At 40.3% G+C, this 17,527-nt stretch overlaps 1 protein-coding gene across 1 annotated transcript; it reads left to right on the top strand.

Moving 5' to 3' along the window:
* The first annotated feature begins 706 nt into the window (after positions 1–706).
* Positions 707–17,191, top strand: gad2 (glutamate decarboxylase 2). Its single transcript, XM_041880279.2, has 16 exons — positions 707–1,345; positions 1,750–1,812; positions 1,969–2,124; positions 2,565–2,798; positions 3,912–4,002; positions 4,929–5,041; positions 5,548–5,663; positions 6,449–6,528; positions 6,632–6,686; positions 6,928–7,044; positions 7,820–7,884; positions 8,012–8,090; positions 8,322–8,471; positions 9,262–9,369; positions 10,856–10,945; positions 15,996–17,191. The coding sequence occupies exons 1-16, from the start codon at positions 1,267–1,269 to the stop codon at positions 16,167–16,169; spliced, it is 1,770 nt and encodes a 589-aa protein (XP_041736213.1). The 5' UTR covers positions 707–1,266; the 3' UTR covers positions 16,170–17,191.
* The last annotated feature ends 336 nt before the right edge of the window (positions 17,192–17,527 follow it).

The raw sequence follows: 17,527 nt of genomic DNA, 5'->3' as shown, positions 1-17,527 counted from the left end.
AACTGTATGCTCAATGTCATAATTTCTCTCCATTTATAAATTGCTTATATTTTTTGCCTCATATTTTCTATATTCTGTACATTCAGTTTACTCAGACGGATGTTTGGCACCTCGGGATCGGGATTTATGGCTCTTGGACACCACTGACAGTCATGGCTAGAAGGGATACAGCCTTTGTCAAATTAAAACGTCAGATTTGACTTTTCATAGCAAATTAGGAGAACTTATGCAGCAGGTTAGGAGAATTAACGTAGCAGGTTAGGAGAATTAGGTCAAGGTTAGGAAAAGGGTTAGGGTTAGCTAAAATGCAAAACATTTCAACTTTTGACATTCATTTGACAAAAGCTGGAGCCCTTCTAGCCATGACCGACAGAGAGCCAGGCACAATATATGGACCGCGGATTCGAACGCCACTCTCGATGGTGCACTCGGATTGAACTCTAGTGGAGCGAGAGGGACCCACGCGTTCCCATTCCACACCCCGTTACCTTTCCTTGACCGGAGGGGGGCAATGATAGGAGGCGCCAAGAAATAAAAAGTGCTGGATAAATGAATTATCAGGACAGCCAAACTGGAGGAAAAAAGTTTACATGAGACTGTTTCTGGTGTTGAGTTCCATGCACGCAACAGGAGGGGGACAAAGATGTGTGGTCACGACTCATGACGCAATCCAGTTCGTCATGAACTGAATCACATTGGAATTTATTTAGTGACGTGAAACCAGGTTAGCACTACGCTGGGACACGTTTGTTTTATTAAGTTGCGAATGCCATTAATATAGCAAACCCTGCGCTCTACTTTTCACCGCTGGATTATACTGTGCGTATTAGTTCTTATTCCTGAAAGTGGCATTTGTGAAATCGCATTTTTTCTATGTTTCTGTGAACACAATACGGATATATTCACACTCTTACACTCTGCCATACTACATTGCCTGGTATTCTACGCAGTGTTGAGAGGTTGCGCTTTACACTGAATCGCGAGGGGCTCTGGGTAACTGTTACCGAATTCTCTGAGAAGACAATGCCTTGCATTCCATCTGTATACCTGTGGACGCCTGCATACGGAGAAGAGTCTCGTTTTGAGCACTTTTGCAGTTTCGTTCGTGTCTCCGTTGAATGCACAGTTTGATTTTGTCGATAGACAGCTTCAGCACCACATCTCTGAACAGCTCTCGTTTCCCTTCGGCGCATTTTTCCCCGGTCTGGATGGGCGCTATTTGTCCCTGTCTTTCATATAGCTCTTAACTGCTGGCGACTGTTTGCAATGGCATCACACGGATTTTGGGGTCTTGGCGCGCCGGAGAATGCTGGTGATAATACCAGCAACCAAAGCCCAACTACGCGTGAGTATTATCGGCTTGAGCCCTTAAAGGGAAAATGAAATAGCCTATTTGGTTGGATAAATCAACGTTTAATGCTTGCAAACAATAACTCGCATAAACAATGTATTCAGGCTACCAGGATAACTGTGGCTTAACAATGACCGGTAGACGATGTCACATATTTTTTATGTCAGGCAAATAGCCCCTAGACAAGATGGGCTTAGTCAAGGTTAAGACGACTTTAAAAAATGTTGATAAACTGCTAGTAGCCCTATCATTGTGAATTTGGTAGCCCAATACAGCGTATTATGTTCATGTGAGGCTGGTTTCACCTTGTTTCAGCACGTTTTTTTCTGAATATTTGTAAGTTACACAGAGCCTGAATATAGCCCATTATTCATCCGTCTTTGACTTGCTCTCTCCAGCCAGGGCATGGTGCCAGGCGGCGGCCCAAAAATTACCTGGAGGCATTGGATCGAAACTGTGTGGTAGGTTGGTTCTGGAAAAGAAAAAACACTATAATCTGCATATTAGCATAGCCTATATGAAGCAATATAACATTGTCGCAACATATTCATTGCTTATCATGCATTGAATTGTTTCCTCTTTTTCTGAATTTTATGAACTGAAACAAACATTTAAAGCTCTACTCAGTGTTGCTGGAGAGGGCGAGAAACCATCCGAGCCGACATCTGCCAAACTGGATGAGACAACGGTTGGGACCTGCGGATGCAATAAACCGTGCAATTGTCTAAAGGCGACTGAGGCGACTGTCGGGTTCTCAGATCTATATTCAACAGGTAGGCCTATAAACATGATAGGCCTACATTGATACATTTTTCACATACGAAATCGTGATATGTGTGGCCTACCCGAATGATGGACATTCATATGAAACACAGAGTCACCTTCAACAAATTCCACAAGAAGCCTATTTTAAAAACCCAAGTAAACATACTGACTTATAGACCTATTTTTTAAAACAGAAAATGTGTTATATTTTCTATTTACATATAATTAATTTAGGTTAGTCATTATCACTTTGAAACAATATAATATAATAGTCGATGGCCTTATGTATCTGGTGTAAATGTGTAGCCTATTATTTCCTAATAGGTCTACAGCTTATACGCATTTTCTCCTTACTTAAATGTAGGCCTATCTGTCCTTCATTTTCAAGGTTAAAATGACACTTTATATCTAAAATTATAATTGCCTGCATTTTAACATTGATTCACAGATCTACTACCCGCGTTGGATGGTGACATGAAGACAATGACTTTTCTCCAAGAAGTTGTGGATATTTTGCTGGCATATATCACGGAATCGTTTGATAGGGAAACGAAAGTAATTGATTTCCACTATCCCAATGAATTGCTTCAGAGAAACAACTGGGAACTGCAGGATGATCCAGAAACACTGGATGATATTTTGATAAGCTGTCGTGCAACGCTGAAATACGCTATCAAAACAGGTATTATAAGATATGTATCTTTTGCAGCAAAATGCTAATTTCGCAGCTTTTTTGTGAGAGGAAATGTACAATTCAAAATCAGTATTGCCTGTCTGCCTGCTGTTTTACTCAGCCTATAGCTAGCTATATGTTGTTGTTTTTTTCATTCGTTTTGGGTCAATATAAACCAAATGAATTGCTAAATGTTTTCTTCTGAAGAGTTGTCCCTGTTCATAAATTAGGCATAGGGCTACCCCGGACGAAAATTAAAGGGCTCAGTTGGTAGAGCATGGCGCGTGCAACGCCAGGGTTGTGGGTTCGTTTCCCACGCGGGGCCAGTATGAAACATTTATGCACTCACTAACTGTAAGTCGCTCTGGATAAGAGCGTCTGCTAAATGACTAAAATGTTAATTGTTTAAAAATATATATTAATAGATTGAGATTAAAAGATAAACCAGGCCTATCCAGTGGCATATCCAAGAAAACAGACCTAGGTGTGTTTTCGTTACCTGCTTTTATTTAGAAAAGTATTATCGATGGTGTGTATAGATGGTGGAAATCTAATGTTTTTGAGATCATAATCTGTTAAATGTGCTAGGTCATTTTTATTCCCCGTGCCGCACTATTCGGATGAAGAAAGGCATAATATATGGAGCAAATTGGAAATGACAGGATATCCTTCCCCAAAATCCAATTTCCAAACGAATTTGACAGTATAAATGCTAAAATCACTAACATGTTCCATATAGTATCAATGCTAAAATCACTAACATGTTCCATATATGCTATGCTATTATCCTCATCATGTTCCATTTAAAAACTAAAACGAATACCCCAAGGGCTAGTGAAATTACTAACAAATGTTGAAACGTTTTGACATCACCTTCTCTCTAAAATGTTCTAGCATGACCATACAAGCTTAATAGTTGTCACTCCAAGAACACACCACAACTGAATTAAACTATGAAGGAGCTACACACAGCCTTACATGCCAAGCTGTGCCAAGTGGCATAGGCACCAGAATCACGTAAAAAGCATAGTATGGCAAACAGAAAAATAGGAAAATATGCCTGACATTTCCAAAAAGACCACTGACAATTCTGTCATCTCACACAATTTCCTCTGCTTCTAGCCCACCCCAGATACTTCAATCAGCTCTCTACAGGATTAGACATGGTTGGTCTTGCAGCTGATTGGCTAACGTCGACCGCAAACACCAACATGTGAGTATGACTAGCCCCATCATGATTCAAATGATAAAACATCATAACAATAATTTCAATTCCCGGACCATCCATATGCATTCTCTGCTGCGTCTTCTCACACTGATAGTGAGGTCTCGCTCAACGAGAGCATGTGACATGGTTGAAAGGAAAGGCAGCACAGAATTCAATCCCGTATTCATTTAACCCCACACCCTACCTCCTTCCCTCCTTTGCTATCCCCATGGCAATTCAAGGGGTGAAAATTAGCATTTCGGCTTGATTCAGGCTAATCGGAAGTTAATTTCTGGCTGAGCGGGGGATGATATATACTGAGAGTCATGGATCAGTGAAATAAGGGTTCTGCTGGCAGAATTAAATGCACTGAATCCCCAAAATGAATACATTTGTAATCAATTTGGAGTCAGACATGCTGTAGTGTAGCAAGGCGTGTGTATGATGCAGAGAATGTTGAACTGTTTTGTGGTGTAGAGAAAAATGTTATATATCGAGTATTGCATTTAACCTACATATAACTTGCAATAACCTTTATAAATTCCACTGTGTTTGTGGTTGAATTGCAAGTTAATTGGCAATCAAATAAAGACTGTTGTACATTGACATCTACTGCTATGTGCATTCCAATAAAACCAAAGTTTTGCTTTGTCTGTCTTGACTTTGAAATACTTTGTCAGCTTCTGTGAGCTATATGACCCCATCCCTCATGCTAAACCTGAGCCCATGATAAACTGTTTCTCAAGCCAAATCGGTTGTGAAACCATAGAACTGCAGAGGGGGAAAAAGACAGACGCTAAATCATTTGTCTGGGGGAAAAAGACAGACGCTAAATCATTTGTCTGTCGTGACGTTTGACTATTTCTCATTTTTTGGGGTCTGGATCCATATTTTGTGTAACTCAGTCATGTGATCTCTCTTGCGCAATCCAGGTTCACCTATGAGGTGGCTCCAGTGTTCGTGCTGCTGGAATACGTCACTCTGAAGAAAATGAGGGAGATCATTGGCTGGGAGGATGGCCGAGGAGATGGAATATTCTCTCCCGGTGCGTAGGTGACGCCAATTATAACCCCCCATCAGATTCACAGAAAATGGGTTGGACCATTTCCAGCGAAATGTCAATTTGCATTTTGATGACAAAAATTGTATACTTTACACAGTCAATTAGCATAATACCACCTCCTCCCTTACAACATAACGGTTGCTTTAATTTCTCCTCTGGACTCTTGGTTGACATATAAAAAACAAAAACAAAAAACATAGGAGGTTATAATAACAGAGGCAAACTGATGCTTTTTCACAATTAAATGGACATGGAAATATATATTATCATCATTGAAACGTATTTTTGATAATTTCCTCAAAACATTTAAGACAGATTCTTCTGAGACATGTATGTTACCTATACATAACCCTTTCATTTACTTTTAGTCCTGTGTTAATGAATAGCCAAAGCATTATCTTCCTGTGAATTTTGACATCTGATGGCTGTACGAAATTATACTTACACACCACAAGTGATTGAGCGGTGTGCTCTCCTCTCTCCTCTAGGTGGTGCCATTTCCAATATGTATGCCATGCTGCTGGCTCGCTTCAAGATGTTTCCTGAAGTGAAGGAGAAAGGAATGTCATCCGTCCCCAGACTGGCAGCCTTCACATCCGAGCATGTAGGCCCCCCTTTACCTTACTCATGTCTTTAATTTTCTCTTTATTTCAATTGTTAATTCATTCATTTATAATTTTATTAATTTCTTGCTTTGACTTCCTTTTTTTCCCTCTCTTTTATTTTCTTCTCTTTGTTGTGCATTTAATTTAGTTGCTTCATAGTGATGTTATCCCAATGTTTTGGTGAGGGAGTAGAATTTGTATGCTTTGTTCTTAGATTACGTCAAATTACAAGGATCCAGCGTTCACTACTTAAAGAGGGTAATGTTTGGCAAGGTGGGCTTCAGAATCCCAATTGGGCCCAGCTGTTCCAGCTGTTGGGCCAGCTGTTCCATATAAAGCCAGGTCACATTTTTCCTCACTGATGTATTTATGTTGTAGAAAAAGGGACTGACATCTCAGCCAGTGGCACCCGATGTGTTTTTAGGTAGGAAATGTCAGTGTGTCACCTTCACATGCAGCCATAGCTAATGTGACGCTAATTTGCTGACATTCTGCATGACAGCACAGCACACAAGGACACTTGCTGATATCTCCTCTCCCCTGCAGTGGTCCAGGATATTTAAACAATTCGGCGAACAACAGCTAAAATGGAACATTCCCAAAAGTCTTTGCATTGCCTTGGACAGCAACATTCCAAAGTTACTACTGCTTCATCTCTTTTTATTCTTTCCTTGGTCTTGAATTCCCTTTATAGCAGCATTCAATGAAATGCATCAAACAGGAAATGTCATCAGGCTACTATAAGAGCTTATGCAAGGGATTTCTCTTCTTCTGTGTCTTTTAGAGCCATTTCTCAATCAAGAAAGGAGCAGCAGCCCTTGGCATTGGGACAGAGAGTGTCATCTGCATCAAAGCTGATGAGAGGTACTGTAGTATTGTAACTATACAGCAGATGCAGAATAAAACAGAACATGTCATATAATGGCAAAAGCATTCAAGCAATGAAATCCTGTTTTTTCCTTCGCAGTGGTAAAATGATACCAGCTGACCTTGAAAGGAAAATACTGGAAGCCAAGCAGAAGGTAATTTCATACATATATGACACGTCCATCCATATCTCTGTTAAAGAGCAATGGCTATTAAGTCCGTTTTTTTTTTCATTTTGTACACCCATATGGAAATTTACCACAATGATGATCAGGAATGTGTCTATTATCTAGAATATATATAATCTGTAATGTCATGTGTATAATGGGAAATATTAATAATGTTGGTATGTGATACTGTACATGCAAAGGATTTATTTTCATGTTGTATATTTAGGGCTTTGTGCCATTCTTTGTGAGTGCGACGGCTGGCACCACGGTCTACGGAGCCTTTGACCCCCTCATTGCCATCTCAGATATCTGTAAGAAGTACCAAGTCTGGTTTCACGTGGATGTGAGTGGAAACACTTGTACTTTATCTCATTTTTTACTGGTATACAGAGCAAGACTCCTGTTATGGTGGCCAATTACAGGATATTACCTTAAGTTACACTATACAAGTGGCTATTACACACTCAAGTTACTTTAGGTGAATATCTTTGTTATTACCTTATTAGATGGTAAATCCATAGCATTTAGCTCTGGGTGTTTCAGGGACAGGGGCATAGAGAGCTCACCAGCCAGAGTTTGATTCATGTAATATATCTGAATCCCCTCTGCTGCTTTCAGCTGACCTAGATAGGAGCCAGCCACTCAGTCAGTTTCCTCTGTAACACTGGAGATTAAGGAAACTGGAGCAGGTGCTGTAAATCATCCTTTCCCCTGACTTCCCCATCATGGCCTCTCTCACCGAAGGACTCTGTCTAATGGAGGTGATTGAGGCATGACATACGGACACCTCTATTAAGACCAAGAAAGGAGATCCATCAATGTCAAACTGCAGACATGCCAGATTTGTTTAGGGCCTTTTTACGTTGAATTATTGTATTCTCGAACATAGAACTGTGAGGGTGCTCTCTTTCCACCAAATATGAAATAGAGAAGAGTCATCAGTATTTGTAGGAAATTGTCAGCGGGCTCACTCCGTGAATATGAACTGTATGTTGTTGCATATGGCTGGTTGAGTTCAGACATGCTGTGGTGCAATGGGGCTCTTCATGTTGAGACTCAGTCACACGCTCTGAAGTGTTCTGTAGTTTGGTAATCTCACTGTCTCTCTCTCTCCTCAGGGTGCGTGGGGAGGCAGTCTCATCATGTCCAGGACACACAGGTGGAAGCTAGATGGAGTTGAGAGGTCAGTACTGAAATGTACTGAAATTAATGTAGTGAAATGTTCTGTTATGAATTTCCTTTGAATTGTTTGATTTCATTTAAATCAATATTCCGAAAAAGTACCCATTGTTGTTGTCATTCATTCACAGGGCCAATTCAGTGACATGGAACCCTCACAAGATGATGGCAGTCCCACTGCAGTGCTCAGCCCTGCTGGTCCGGGAGGAGGTAAGGGGTCAAAGGGGAGAGGTCAAAAATAGTGCCTTTACATATCATTCATCACAATGTCTTCTTTCGTTACATTTCAGAATAAGAGGCCTATGTTCCTACATGACTAAGGTCATTGCTAAGATACACATCCATCTGTAATGACCTTGTGGCTAATGAGATTACAGGATATGTATTAACTAGCTATTGTCACTGTTGTATAATCTAAAGTGTATCCTTTCTCTTCTCCAGGGGCTGATGCAAAACTGCAACCAGATGCACGCCTGCTACCTATTCCAGCAGGACAAGCACTACGACCTGTCTTACGACACAGGGGACAAGGCCCTGCAGTGTGGGCGTCATGTGGACATCTTCAAGCTCTGGCTCATGTGGAGAGCTAAGGTGGGAAGAGCACTGATTACAAATGTGGTTATCTTTCGGTCATTTCGTTCGATACAGATCCCCTATGGGGATTTTCATCATGCCTTGTTTTAGAAAACATTTATGTTGATATGTTTTGTATTTTTTAAATGTTATAGTTCTCTTTGCCAGGGAATATCTCATGTATATTTCAAAATAGATATTCCATAAGCCTTTTACAGCCTAATACAATTTGCAGTGTATTGCTTTTCTGATTGCATTGTTGACGTCTGTGTGACTACATTGTGTGCAGTATGAATTAAAAACCTTTAGTAGCCTTCTGTTTCTTCAGTCAACAAATGGTCCTGTTGAGTATAATATAGTGAGAGAGCTTTGTGATGCTGGACATCCCAGCCAAACAGATTCCCCCTGACAATGTGGCTGGGATGTAAAGCCAGTCCTGGTCTGCAGTTTGACCCCTGCAGCTTGACAGTTGAGGACTAGTGGGGTAATTGCTTATCACAGTGCTACAATGGGAACTGACAGGGAGGGATGTGTGGAGGGAGTTGTTTTTGCTAGTGTTGCATTTGGACTGTGGGTTTTAGTGTACCAAGTGTCTTCTCTAATTTGGTGGAGACATTTATGAAACATTCTTTGAAAATGTCAATCACTACAGGAAAACAGCGTTCGTGTTTATGCAATCAGTTATTGGGGAGGAAAAATATGAGCTATTGTTAGTATGATTTTAAAAGAAGCTTTTCTCTCCTCTCTCTTTTCACCTTTGTTGTTACCTTTACCATGTTGTTGACAGCGTTTTCCTCTTCACCGATAGGGCACCATCGGGTTCGAGGCTCAGATTGACAAGTGTCTGGAGCTTTCGGAGTACCTGTACAACAAGATCAAGGACAGGGAAGGATATGAGATGGTCTTCAATGGAAAGGTATGTTCATATTACATGTTTTGTATGGTTAGACACTGAACGACATGAATGATAAGACAAAATCATATGGTCAGAGATAAGAAATTAGGCTACATTATACCTAAATATTCTCTCCATTGAGTTGATGTGCTGGGCTACTGTATATTGCATCTGATATGACAGTAACTTTTATGTAATTGACAGTACACTTGATTGACAGGTTGTATGCAGTTGCTTTGTGCATGATGAAATGCCTTGGCTGTCGGGATAATATGCTGCTGTTATGTTTAATGGCTGTTGTATATGAGTTGTACTGTAACTACTCAACGCTCATATCCATATGAATAGCTGTCTTTCTTAAATGTTCCTTACTAAGCATAAAAGCAACACCAAATATACTGTACATTTATGTGATGAGGTTGTGAATGGCTAAAATCAAATTGGAATGTATTTTATACTACAGAGCATGGTTCACCAACCATGTTCCTGGAGAGCTACCGTCCTGTAGGTTCACTCCAACCCTAATCTAGCACACCTGATTCTAATAATTAGCTGGTTGATTAGCTGAATCAGGTTCGTTAGAACAGGGGTTCGAGCGAAAACCTATAGGAACAGGGTTGGAGAGCCATGCTATAGAGCCCTCAAAACTGAACTCTGGACCTCGAAGCCAGTTCCACTGTGTTTGTTTTATCATTGTTCCCCTCTAATGACGGACTGATTTAGACCTGGGACACCAAGTGGGTGCAATTAATTATCAGGTAGAACAGAAAACCAGCAGGCTCCGGACCTCATAGTGTAAGAGTTGAATACCCCTGCAGTAGAGTATGGACATCCTGGCATTTAAATGAAATTTATTTAGCTATGCTTATAATTACAGCCATATAAAAGACAGATACCATTATAACACAATAGACTGACAGGCAGGAATAGTCCAAATCCCCTGGGCATTGGTCCAGGTGTTAACTTGGCTTGGTGGCCCAGAAAACCATAGCACCACATCAGTGCGGCTGTGACTCAACACTCACGCTAAATAAATGAGTCTGGTATGCATGGTCAGTCAGCCATTTGTAATGAATGCTTTTCACCAGTGAGCAGGCAGGTTTTTTTCTCCCATCACATCTGGTACTAGGAGATAGAGATGTGAGACACAGACATAGCTAGAGGGCTATGAATGAGAGCCACTCTACCTGCTTACTATTCAGACCCCCGCCACCGCCACCCGACACAGCAGAACTCACAGCAGAGTTCTTTTGTCAGGGTATGAATTACTCTTTTCAGTATACACAGCGCTGGCTTGATAAATTGACAGCCATGATTGCTTTGAAAGCTTTCTATTTTGTAGAACCTGAGTGGATTCCAATAATCTATGGTTTCTCTAATGGATTTTTCGCCTGTCTTTCCAGCTCCTCAGTTTGACGTGTGCACCTGTGTGTGTGTGTACTTACATGTGTAAAGCATAATAATTGACTGATTAATAATTTCATCTTCCCATTTTGCACTGTCCCAGCCTCAACACACCAACGTGTGTTTCTGGTACCTCCCTCCTGGTGTACGCTACCTGGAGGACAAAGAGGAGAAAAAGAAGCGCCTGCACAAGGTGAGCAGTAGGAGATAAAGGACTAGTACGATCCTTATTGTCAGAGCCTCAAACGCCTCCATCTCACTACACTCAGTTTGTCCACATCATGTCTCCTTCACCTGAAAAAAAAGGCAGTCCTCTGATGTAATTTGTAGAAAGGTCCCTATGCCTAAAAATGGAAGGAGTTTGGAAAATCATTAAGCATGCAAATAGAGTTCATTTACTCAACCTCGATTGCACAATTTGAATGAGAGAATCTCAAATGACAGACATGTTTCCATGGACTGTGTGAGTAGGAGGGAGGGAGTGAATATGGGGGGATGGGCTATTGTTCATGAGTTCAATCATTGGCCGTGGGTTGATACTGTGGCAGCCACTCAGCAGCAGAGGTCCTCTAATCGGCAATTAGGAAAAACAGATGATGTGCCAGCCATACAAAGAGACTCTCTCTCTCTCTCTCTCTCTCTCTCTCTCTCTCTCTCTCTCTCTCTCTCTCTCTCTCTCTCTCTCTCTCTCTCTCTCTCTCTCTCTCTCTCTCTCTCTCTCTCTCTCTCTCTCTCTCTCTCTCTCTCTCTCTCTCTCTCTCTCTCTCTCTCTCTCTCTCTCTCTCTCTCTCTCTCTCTCTACACACACACACACACACAGGGCTCTATTAAATCTGATATAGATCCGACATCCGCATAATGGTTGTTTTGGCGGTGTCAGAGGTGGAACTGAGTTAGAGCTGTCAAATCCTCAAGTGCCTCCCGGCATTATACCTAAAGCGGACATTGCCATTGGCTGCAGGGAGTCACATTAACAGAAATCCCATGCAGCCTTGTTTACAAGTTCAAACACTAGGATGATAGAAATTCTCATTAATTTATTTAATGACTTTTCAATGTAACGTAATTATTTCTATATAGCCTTCACTTTCTCGCTCTGAACTTCTAAAGTGAGTGGGGCGGGTGTGGCTTTGTGACAATGATCGCAAGAGCAGCTGCTCATTGGTTTGAAGGCGCCAATGCAGTTCCACCTCTGACACCGCCAAAACATGCGCTATGCGGTGTCTGTTAATGCCGGTTAACGCTTGGTCTGATTGAATCTAGGCCATTGTCTCATACACACATGTATGATACCATTCTTATTTTTCCAAACATTAAATAGTGTGGACACGCTCCATCTGTTATGGGTGTAGATGTTTAGCAGGAGTGATATTCTGGGTTTTCTGCAGACACTGAAGTGATTGTCATAATGATGACCATTTAGCACAATTAGGGACTGTGCTGGAAGACATGATATTCTGAATCCATTTTAACTTGCTATTTTTCAACCACCAGTGTTTTCAACAGTGCTTTGGACACAACATAATTTGCCAAAGGACTGATTCAAGTGAGGCACAATTCAGAGTTGATTATTTATTATTATTTGCAGGGTTGCCAATTACAACAGGACACCTGCAACAGATTTGTGCGGAATGACTGTAATAATAATAATAATATTACATTTGTAGAGCGCATTTTTCCACGCTCAATGCGCATAAGGTAGAAAGCAAAAACAAAAACAAAAAACAGCATCAATACATCAGTAAGTAGAGACAATAACCACAATACATCAAAACATAACCTACTGTTTCAAAATATAGACTTGAAGCAAATTAAGCGATCAAACATTAAAAGCTAACTAGCATTTTGCATGATCATGATGATGTGGCTGGTGAAAACTCGACTGCTGACATGCAAAACCATTTTGGGACTGTATCAACAGTGGACTAACAAATACCAAAATATTTTTGAGTGGATTTTCCCTTTTAAGGTAATATCCATCTTCTTTATTAAGCCTAAACTTGCGGAAGTTTCCAAAGTTCTGTTTGCCTTATGTAACTTAATGCCCCTAGATATATTCTAAGTCTAGAGAAGATTACTGTCGACCTGCATGTGATTTGAATCTGTAAAGCACTGCTATCTGTAAAGCTCTAAACTGAAAAGTTGAGCTTCTGAAACTGTCACTTAGCATTACCTCTTAGTAGTACCTCCTTGCCCCTTTAAGCCAAATGTGAATTACAAAAATACTGTACACCCAAATAAAATAGCTTTTTTGTCATTTGTATTTCTCTTCAGCACTTTGTATTAATACTTAATACTTTGTATAACTCTTAATTCTTTGTATTAATGCTGAAAATCTTTGCATGGATAGAATGCCTCTACTCCATATGACACCTACAGGTGTAGGATCTTAATTTGATCACCCTTTTATTGCTGAGATCTTTCCTGCACCGCAGGAAACGCAGAGGAGCTTCATGATTTACATACATTCACTGAAAACCCGCACTAACACATGGTTATATTTACAGTATTCCACTTTTCATGTAGCCTCATTTTGACCAGCTAATAACCTAACCACCGATCAAGCAACATTATGGACTAAACCAGGCGTCTCCAACAGTAGCTCGCAGACCACCTGTGAGTAGCTCGCCAAACAATTCTGAAAGTACATGCAATTTTCACGTTCCACCGCAAACTGTCATAAAGAAATCTCACAAGTATCAGACACCGCAAGCTCCCAGCTAATATCTAACCAACGCAACATTGACATTTATCCCACCCCTGGTTAGCCACTATTGGCTTAACAAGCCAAACCTAACACAATATCTGCCAATTAAATTCCAGCAATATTGCCCCTTTCTGTCTGTGTGGTGCGAGCATTTGTCTATTACTCCATGTGTAGCCAGTAGTGACGGGTCTTTCGCGAATGAATGGCTCTTTTGGTGAACGTCGGGAACCGAATCACATATGTGAAAGAGCCGTTCATTTGGCTCCCTGATTTGCATACTTTTACTATTGTTTTTTGAGCTCCAGACATAAATGATCTGCAGGTAAGTCTTCATTTTTTTATTGCAGGCCATCTAATAATTTGGTCAGGTAAAAATATATTTCAACTCACATTTCATGATCTGACATAATGGTAGGCAAAGTTTTAGGCTTTAAAGTATGGTTTTATGTCCATTTCTAAGCATTACTGATCGAAGATCTACAATTTTAGGTGAACAGAACTAAATGATCCAGCTCATAGAAAAGACTCAGAATGCCTATCACTAGTAGCCAGTTGATGTGCTAACCGTCTTGTGGGTTGACAGAAATACTTTCTGCAAAACCTTCTCAATTAAACGTTAACTGCAACGTATGCTTACTTGGCAGAAGTATATCATGAGTAAGTATATCATTTGTATTGATTATTTGTTATTTGCCAACTTTGCCATGAAATTAGCAGCAGCAGTACAGAACCATCGCTAGACCGGCACATTAGATGGCACACTAGACGCACAATTAAAGGGCTAGATGCGCAGTTAAAGGGGAATTACACTCAAAAATCTAAATATGTGAGTTCTCTTCCAGACCCCCCCAAAAAAGGTATTCTGATGTGATTTAAGTAATTGACATAGACTCAGAACATCCAATTTCCTTGTTTCTCTATGAACAATTGTAATTTTGAGAGTGAACCAGGAAAAAGAAAACTGAGAAAACAGAATTTTGGAAAACAGAATTTGGGAAAAACAGAATTTTGGAAAACAGAATTTTGGAAAACAGAATTTTGGAAATGAATCTCTGATTTTATAGGGCCCACATTACATGTTTTTTATTAACCATTATTTTACCATGTATATTGACAGAAAACATAGTGCACTATTTTCTCTTGTACACTAAGAGGAAGAGTTGCAGGGGAGAGGAGAAGAGAAGAATGTGACTATTTGAAAGCTATAAAATGAGTAGCTCGCGAATTTGTTTTATAGTAGCTCTCATGCTAGAAAAGGTTGGAGACCCCTGGACTAAACATTGAAATGCTGTTGCTGCAGGATAATATTTTCTCCGACAATACAGGTCAAATTAAGATCCTACATCTGTAATTGTGCATTATAGACAATCCTGCATGTCTTCCAGCTCATTACTTTGCCTCTCCACTTGACAAGGCATTCAGCTCTGGCATAGGCTTTAGCTACAGCTAACAATTGGCACATTTCATTCAAGCAGGAAGATAAAAAAGATAAGTGCATGCAGCTGATATTTTAGAGTTGGAAAATAAGCCTTTTAAAGGTGTTGATGATTATTTAAGGGCTATATGTGTTATGATTAATACAACTGGAAATAGGCAGACACAATAAGTTGAATTTTAACAAACGGTCAAAATACTCATCAATAAATGAAGGAAAAACTAATGCAGACAAAATATCTGCACTAGTTTTGTGAAGTTATGGTCCCCTGTAGCTCAGTTGGTAGAGCATGGTGCTCGCAACGCCAGGGTTGTGGGTTCCTTTCCCACGGGGGGCCAGTATGAAAAATGTATGCACTCACTAACTGTAAGTCACTCTGGATAAGAGCTTCTGCTAAAATGTAAGAAATATTTTTCCCCAAAAATAATAATAATACTTGTTTATTTTTTAGGGGGTGCTGCAGCACCCTCAGCACTCGAAATTCCCATGGCGATGCCTGTGTCACTCTCACTATATCCTCCAGAACTCGTAATTGAATCTGCCTCTGCACATCAGAGAAAGTAATCCACAAAGCCAGACAGACTGGACTGAACAACAAATAAATGACTTTCACCAAGTTTTATTGCAAGATAGCCTCTCAACATCACAGTGTCTGCTGAACTCTTGTGAACCTTTTTGGTGTTAGATTTACTTGTCACCCCAGCTGTCTGTAGCTGTCTTTTCGGCCTGTCCACCGAGTGAATGTAATTTGTGCATCTGTAGATACTGTAGCTTGACTGCAGGGATGTGTCGCACAGTGAAAACACAGAGGTTTGATAAAGTGAACGGCATTCAGGTGGAATGGACATCAGATTGTGGTAAAAAAAAAAACGACATGGAAATGATGTTATCCACATTTTATTTAAGATATTTTGAAAACTGAAGGTTTCCTTTCGAAGGGAATAAAACGTTGATTCATGTCCATTTGTTTGTCAAAGGCAATTGACATTTTTAAATAAATAAATTAGATTTTGTTTTACAATAGTATTTCCTCATAATAGTTGAAAAGCACTTAACACTTTTACTTTGTAACACAACAATTGTATGTGTCTTGTTGTGTAGGTGGCTCCAGTGATCAAGGCCAGGATGATGGAGTATGGGACAACCATGGTCAGCTACCAACCACAGGGGGACAAGGTCAACTTCTTCCGCATGGTCATCTCCAACCCTGCGGCCACCTTCGAGGACATCGACTTTCTTATCGAGGAAATCGAGCGGCTCGGTCAGGATCTATAAGACTTGTGTCATCCAAATATCCCTTTCCTTTTCCCTAAACGGATGAAATGTTTGTTGTGAATGTATTGGTAATCTATTTTTCTTTCCTCTAAAGTCACATATTATAAAATGGTATGTTTGAGAAAAAATTATCTATAGATATATCCATATTTATGTATCGTAGTTTTGTCGTGGAACTCCTTGGTCTGGAGCTCTGTAAAAGTTTTTCCTAGTGTAGAGTAATGTAATAGATGTAACTTTATATGTATTTTTGTGATATGAAATGCTAGTGCAATAGGTTGATGAGGAAGAGTTTATTTTCTAATTGTTTTCTCATTTGCCAGGTATATTGGAAGTGCCAGACATGGTTAAATTCCATTGTAAGCTACATTCTAGCCTCACTCATGTTTAAAAGAGTACTTCCACTTACCTCAACTCAGTCAACTGCCTTTACATTCGCATACTTCAAGCAGTGGTTTTGGTAAAATGATGGTTGACTCACTTCTACTTGTATTAGGAAACAATGACAAAGTATCCAAATCCAACACATCCCCTAACTGTAGTATCTGAATTTAAACACATTTCCAAAAATGTGAAGGATGAAAAGAGTAGTGCCTCACAGCAGTGAAGGAGAAATAGATTAACTTTGTCCTTCACAACACAAAGGCAATGTCACTTGATTACTCAAAACCAATGTCAATTGAGTACTCCAAGCAGCTCTAAGAGTAGTGCCACAGTAATACTCGTCAAAGCAGCCATGTTCATGTACATCAGCAAAAGCAAAAGCACTTTTCATTTGATGACCTCATTTATTTAATGTCACTTTTAATTCTCTCCCCTGTGTGTAGTGGGTGCAAGATGACATAGGTGTGTGTGACCAATTCTTTTGAAAGCCAAAACATATCATGACGGGGAGTAATTCCAGGCTAGTTGTATAGTCAGCCATGTTGTTTGTACCTCTCAGTACATTGATATACACTGAGTATACCAACCATTAGGAACACCTTCTTAATATGGAGTTGCCCTCAGAACAGCCTCAATTTGTCGGGGCATGGACTCTACAAGGTGTCGAAAGCGTTCCATAGGGATTCTGGCTCATGTTGACTCCAATGCTTCCCACGGTTGTGTCAAGTTGGCTGGATGTCCTTGGTGGACCATTCTTGATATACACAGGAAACTGTTGAGCATGAAAACCCCAGCAGCGTTGCAGTTCTTGACACAAACCGGTGTGCCTGGCACCTACTACCATACCCTGTTCAAAGGCACTTAAATGTTTTTTCTTGCCCATTTACCCTCTGAATGGCACACATACACAATCCATGTCTCAGTTGTCTCAAGGCTAAATAATCCTTCTTTAACCTGTCTCCTCCCCTTAATCT

This window comes from Coregonus clupeaformis, chromosome 7 (genome assembly GCF_020615455.1).
Source record: "Coregonus clupeaformis isolate EN_2021a chromosome 7, ASM2061545v1, whole genome shotgun sequence".
Taxonomy (NCBI): domain Eukaryota; kingdom Metazoa; phylum Chordata; class Actinopteri; order Salmoniformes; family Salmonidae; genus Coregonus; species Coregonus clupeaformis.
Note: the sequence above shows the minus strand (reverse complement) of the source record. Positions and strands in the feature narration are given on the sequence as shown.

Excerpts from the sequence above, each read along its gene's own strand:
- gad2 (XM_041880279.2), top strand. The coding sequence starts at position 1,267 with ATGGCATCACACGGATTTTGGGGTCTTGGCGCGCCGGAGAATGCTGGT. Across the intron at positions 6,687-6,927 it reads TACTGGAAGCCAAGCAGAAG|GGCTTTGTGCCATTCTTTGT; the intron begins GTAATTTCATAC and ends TTGTATATTTAG. Across the intron at positions 8,472-9,261 it reads GGCTCATGTGGAGAGCTAAG|GGCACCATCGGGTTCGAGGC; the intron begins GTGGGAAGAGCA and ends CTTCACCGATAG.